Consider the following 6,290-nt stretch of genomic DNA (forward strand, 5'->3'; position numbering starts at 1 on the left):
CCTGCTCTATAGCCTTGGCTAGACGGGAAGCGAGGACTGCGGCCTGTAGCTCCAATCGCGGTACGCTTAACTGCTTCAAGGGTGCGACTCGTGACTTCGCTGCAATCAATCTGACCTGGTACTTGTTACCGTTTGTTTTCTGGCGGATGTAGGCACAAGTTCCAAAAGCATCTTGTGACGCGTCTGAGAATACGCACAGCATTGGCGGTTCGGTTGCATTTGCACAGCACAAACTTCTCTGAAAGGTTATCTTGTTAAGTTCCTTCATCTCTTTGAACAGTTCGATCCACTTGTAACGGATTGCGGGCGGGGGTTCCTCATCCCAGTCAACTCCAGTTTGCCAAAGAACTTGCATTCCAATCTTGGCTCTTATAAGGAACGCGGCGGCGAATCCAACACGATCGTAGATCCGCGCGACTTGACTTAGTAACAATCTCTTCGTTAACTTAACCTCGGGCTGTCGCTGTTCAGCTTCTGTTATTTGGTTTATTAGTTCAAAGTTCACCTTGAACGATAACGTGTCTGACTGATTGTTCCATGTAATGCCCAGAACATTCTCTTCAACTGATCCTTGAAACATCGTTGCCATATCCATCTTCTCATTCTGACTCGGACTTCTGAAGGGCTTGTTGGAGATCCAACCTTTGACTCTGAAACCACCTTTCTCTAAAACAGTGTCTATATCCTCAGTTTGTTGTTTTGCTTCCATCACTGTGTCAACAGAATCGCAAATATCATCCATATAAGCGTTTTTCGTTATGACTTCGGCTGCCTTAGGGTGGGTAATCTTGCTTTCTTCTGCAGTTTTCCTCAGTGCTGTCTGTGCCATTGCTGGAGCCGGTTTATCACCAAAGGTGAGTACAGTTTTGACATACACGTCTGGTTCGCGGGAGGTTTCGAGGTTTCTCCATAAGAAACGATGAACCTGTTGATCTGGTTCGGGTATTAAGATGCGATGGTACATCTTCGATACATCTCCTACCAGAGCGACTTCTCTTTCTCTAAAACGCAGGACAACGCCAAATAGGTTGTTCAGCAGGTCTGGACCCTTCATCCAATAGTCATTCAATTTATGACCTTGGAACACGGAGGACGAATTAAAAACAATACGAACGGGCGTGCTTTTCTTTTCTGGTCTGACTACTGCGTGGTGCGGTATGTAGTGTACAGGGCCCTTGTAATTCTTCACCTCGGCTTCTGATAACTTCCTGCAGAAATTCATATTCACCATTTCGGTCATCTGCTCGTCATATGCCTTGGCTTGATCCGGGTTCGACTTTAGGCGACGTTCTGTTGCTTCTAGCCGTTTCAGCGCTAACGATCTGTTATCAGGAAGAAGATTCGGATCCCTCTTCCAAGGATATGGGATCATCCACTGCTGTCCAATTTTCTGGCAAGATTTGCTTATGACTTCGGCTTCTTCTCTTTCCACTTGGCTTAACTTGTCGGCTTCACAGACGCATGGCCTTACCTCGACCCCATGGACTCTGTTTTCCAGAAATCAGATAGGTCTACGGGTGTAGCGTACTTGACAAACAGTATGCGACTCGCTGGTTGAACGTTTCCTGATGAGCCTCCAAACACCACCCATCCCAGTGGGGTTTGTCTTGCTACAAGCTCTCCTGCTTGTCTGGTTTGGCCTGTATGCATGTTAGCATGGTCAATGCCTATGAGGATATCAATCGGTCCCCTTCCACGTCTGATCTTCTCGCTTGACAGTCCCAGGAGTTCGGTTATCTGTGTAATTGGAGCTGGGGCAACGTCATCACTGATGTTTGGGATTCCAATGGCAGTTATCGAATACTTCTTGTGATCATCATCAGAACTGACAGTTACTCGATATTCCTTCGTTCTTATGGTTTCCTCTTCTCCACCAACTTTTGCTATGGTCACAGAGGTGTCCCTTCCTTTGAGTCCAAGTAACTCCGCAATGTCGGACCGGATAAGGCTTACTTGAGCGCCAGTATCGAGGAGGATATTTCCTTTCTTGTGGATTCCGTGCTGACCGTGAATGATTGCTGACATAACTGGAAGAAGAGCCCCCTTACCGGCCGCGACAGCCGCTACTCCTAATCTGATCGCGTTGCTTTTGTGTAGGAGTGGATGGTGATAATGTTCGCACTGTTTTCCGTTTTCCTGTTTTGTGCAACGCTGTCTTCGAGTGCAGTTTTCCATTCTGTGTTCTCTTCCGGCCCTTTTCAGGCACCCGAAGCACACGTGGTTCTCTTTGGCTATCTTGAGTCGCTCGTCGACACTGAGAGCAGCGAACTTCTGACATTGGTCTGGCCAATGGGCTGAGTTTCGACACATCCAACATTTGTGCCATGTTGCGTTACTTTTACTGCTGTCATCTTTCAAGAAATGATTAACTGAACGGGTGCTTGAACCGGTTCTCAATAACGCTGTTGCACGCATGCGTGACTTCATCTCCACTGTCATCCAGTCTATGAGTCCTTGTAATGTCGCCTTCTTTCCGTCTCGTTCCAGTTCTCTAGACCACCTTTCCGATCGTCAGCGCACATTTTTTGTTCAATAATGGACAACATGTGGCTGTTATCCATGTCGCTGGGAACGCCCACTTCCTTTAGAGTGTTAAAACACCGCCTAACTAAGTGTGCTAGATCACAAAATCTAGCATCTTCTCCGTCTTGCAGCGCGCGGAACTTAACAATATCTTGTGTTATGGTGTCCGAGACGAATCGCGGATCGCCGTAAATGGAATCCAAATATTCCCAAGCGGCATCATAATCTGTGCCAATCCCTTTAATTAAGTCCAGGGGCTTTCCGTGGAGACATGAACGTAAAAACGTGATTGAATCTCGTTTGGTGTACCGGGCTTCAATTGCGTGTTTGAAATCTGCTTTAAAAATCGCATACTCTCTCACGTCTCCAGCGAACTTTGGCAATTTTGGCTTTTCCATCTTAAAACCGCAGGCGTTACTTGAAGTACTGGGATCATTAACGAGATCTGGAACTTGTACATTTCCATTCAAACTATTATTACCATTACTTAGGGGTGGTTGTGAGTTTTCCTGCCCAGCATTAACAGTAGGGGTCTGTTCATTATCATTAAAGGTGGGACCGGAAACCACATCCGTTCCAGATTGCATACTTGAAATTCCGCTGGTGTTTGATTCATTACTCGCAGTTTTCTCAGTATTTGTACCATTTTCCAACGTTTGTTGCTCTTGGCTAACTAAACTTTCAAAATATATCTTAGCTCGCATAACATAGTTCATGAAGGAACCCTGACATTCTTCCATCCAAATTTCAGCTTCTTCAAACTTCGTATCATCATCTATGAGTTTCGTGTAGCCTTCATGCTTGACTACCAGGTCATTGTACGCTTTCTCGACTTTATCTAAGGCTTCTCTTACCTCTGATCCTGGTCTTTCAACTTCAATTACGCTAGTTAACCAGTTACCACATCTTGTGAGGGCTGCCTTTGCGTTCCTTCGGGTTTTCTTCGCTTCTTTCAACTCTTCTTCGGCCATTATCGGGCTACGTGTCTACTTTCCACTCAGGTCAAAGCACGTAGGAACCATCAACCATCTATCCCTCAGTCCAACGTGTCAGCAATAGAAATCGAATGTTTGGTCCAGGGGAAAAGATGGTACTCGGATGAATGACTGGATACGGAATCGTATAATCTTTATATTGTTTTATTCGATCTATAAGGAAGATACATAAGATACATAATTCTTACAAAACCTAATAGCGAGCGATTCATGAAATTGCATGGGAAATATAATTCTCAAAATTCAACGGATTACATAAACAAACGGTCACTTACTTCTGTGACGATATCCAGTCAAACTTATTTCGGTAACAGGTCAGCAAAACGGGTCAGCAGATCGAGCAGTAAAAACACTACAGGTTAGCGATGTTCAACGTAAGGTACAAAACGCTTTTATGACCTTTGTCTCTGATTTCGTGGTTTTTAAAACGTGTCATTCTAACTTAATGATCAACTTACTTAGCGATTACGCCATCGGCTGTCAATCACGCGACTAATTAAATAATCAAATGTCAATAAACGAAGTTAATATTAATCAACGAAACACTCAGTTCGATATTTGAAAACAGGTGGGTCTTGCTGTCGGTGACATTGACAACATCCAAAGACACGCCAGGATGGACAGATATGTTGCACAGGTAACATTATCCTCTCCAAACGTTTCTACAACTTCTGTACCAGATATTCTAACGCAGATTGAGAAGGAGTGGCTCTGTCTCCTCCCTCCCCTCCCTCCTTATAACTGAAAAACTTTAACCTGGCATCCCCACCTTCATCACTGAAAAAAAAAACGTCAACCGTAATCCATCAACCCCACTCCCTCCCTTTAATTTCTCCGGCAAAAAGGGTCCATTTTACCCACCCCTTCCCCACTCCTTCTATCCTCTACGGTGCAAGGATCTCCAGAAACGTGGCCTTCTACGCAGACGCTCTCTGGACTTGTCACGGAGGGAGATTGCGTGACAAGCACAACTAGGAGGCTGCTTGACACGCTGCTCGTTTTTCAGTAACTAAACACATCGTTTTACTCTGTGTTCTACTTTGATGTTGTTTACACGACTACAGATTGAAATGCTGTTCGACACGGAGCAACAGCTCCCTCGATGGCTTCGCAAACACGTTCAGTTTGAAGAGCACGTCGAATATCCGAACAAATTGGCGCCGTTAAAGACACGGGTAAGATCAGTTATTTTCTTGGAATTAATATTTGATTAACAATGGTGCTAATGTCAAATCTCACCGTAGAAAGCAGTATATTGGTCCAGTACGAGTGATTATATTTATTCTCAGAGAACCAATATTAAATTTTTATCAGCGATTATACTTGTTGCCAGGAAAGTAATATTGAGTGCGGCGTTCGATACCTGGCAAAATTCCAGAATTATCTGCAGCTCCCGGAATAGTGATTGAGGCTTTGAATGTATAATAATTAACAATTGTTGGACCCTGAGGTTAAGCAAAATATCGTGATTTGTCAGTTACGACCAGATCAATTATTTGCCCAAGCCAAAGGCGATTGAAATCACGATAACCGAGGTCAATAATTGTTTTAATTATTTCATCACCAGGTTTGTTTTCATATTTAAATTATTCTCTGACAGCTCAGGGAAAGCTATCTGCCACTTTTCACGCAAGAGCGTGGTTACAATGACGCAAGAGCAGAATATCATTTGCAGCTAAACACATTTAGACGGTATTACGCATGAGCAGACCATTGTTTGTAGGCAGATATTTTAGGTCACGCGGCGGGCTCTCGGCCAATGAAAAGGAAGGAAAAAATACATGGAATGATAATGTAAATTAATTGCTCTGTGTAAAATTGTGTCCTTTAAGCTGTATGATGCCATTTGTGGGTTCGTTCATCCGGATGAGGATGATAGAGGAGAAAGCAGCCAAGACGGACAGTTTCCAGAAGTTGCCGAGGTCAAAAAAAGGCTTGAGGAACAGGAAGTGAAGTATGATATTTTGATCTTTTCCAAATCGATACGTGATATGGTAATTAGTAAGTTAGTGAGTAATTTAACTAAATTTTAGCCCAGCAACTGAAAGAGAAGTTTATCTTTTGTACAGTATCTATTAACAGGCTGACGCCTAGACATACATTTATAATTTTTTTTTTCTCTGTGATCGTTCTTTTACTTTTTAATATTTTTTAATTATTATTTTTCAGAATTAATGAGATTTGCAACATGTTAAGAAAGCAATCAGAAATTATGGAAAACATGTCCCAGAATCCTAGACGAGAGAAAGAAGAAAATGAAGATCAAGAGAAAGGAGAGAGGAAACTGTTTTCGTTGAAGGCATTTTAACTTTATTCAGGCCGGGGCAACCTTTCCTAAAATTTATCTGATAGCGATTTTTAATGACATGTTACTGGTTGAGGATCTTGGTGTTTCCATGGCGATCGCATTTTGACAGGCGTGTTTTGAAATTTTAAATTCCCAGGTTTTTTGTGAATAAGGTTTAACTCCTTGCAGTAAGTTTTCCCTTTTTAGGCATATTTAGCTTACATGACACGCAGAAAACTTCTGACGTTTTATTTCGCACGTTTAATTTTTGAACACTTTCTATCACATTTCGTACACATTTCGGACAAGAGGAAAATTTACGCCTACAAAACGCGAATTATGAAGAAACTACATCTGCGGAAATGATAGTTTTACCGTACCCTCTAGGTTTTACAGATATACCGACGAGAAAATAACACAAATTCGTCACCAGTGTCTCAACAAGAGTTCCGATCATAAATGAAATCATAAAATACAAGATGGCG

At 42.8% G+C, this 6,290-nt stretch overlaps 2 protein-coding genes across 2 annotated transcripts in view; one reads left to right on the plus strand and one right to left on the minus strand.

Moving 5' to 3' along the window:
• Positions 1-1,822, minus strand: part of LOC149111845 (uncharacterized) — a 4,093-nt gene extending 2,271 nt beyond the window's left edge. The window contains exon 1 of the mRNA XM_089289799.1: positions 1-1,822. This exon is cut by the window's left edge and continues 2,271 nt beyond it. Coding sequence (XP_089145925.1) covers positions 1-1,372 — 1,372 coding nt within the window. The 5' untranslated portion in view covers positions 1,373-1,822.
• The window catches only part of LOC149111844 (transient receptor potential cation channel subfamily A member 1-like), a 31,738-nt gene extending 25,912 nt beyond the window's left edge, over positions 1-5,826 (plus strand). Inside the window, exons 25-28 of the mRNA XM_089288873.1 lie at positions 4,087-4,155; positions 4,583-4,693; positions 5,351-5,472; positions 5,688-5,826. Coding sequence (XP_089144999.1) covers positions 4,087-4,155; positions 4,583-4,693; positions 5,351-5,472; positions 5,688-5,826 — 441 coding nt within the window. The remainder of the gene's footprint in view (positions 1-4,086; positions 4,156-4,582; positions 4,694-5,350; positions 5,473-5,687) is intronic.
• The last annotated feature ends 464 nt before the right edge of the window (positions 5,827-6,290 follow it).

This window comes from Orbicella faveolata, unplaced genomic scaffold, assembly GCF_042242905.1.
Source record: "Orbicella faveolata isolate gen_17 unplaced genomic scaffold, um_ofav_v1 contig_2, whole genome shotgun sequence".
NCBI lineage: Eukaryota > Metazoa > Cnidaria > Anthozoa > Scleractinia > Merulinidae > Orbicella > Orbicella faveolata.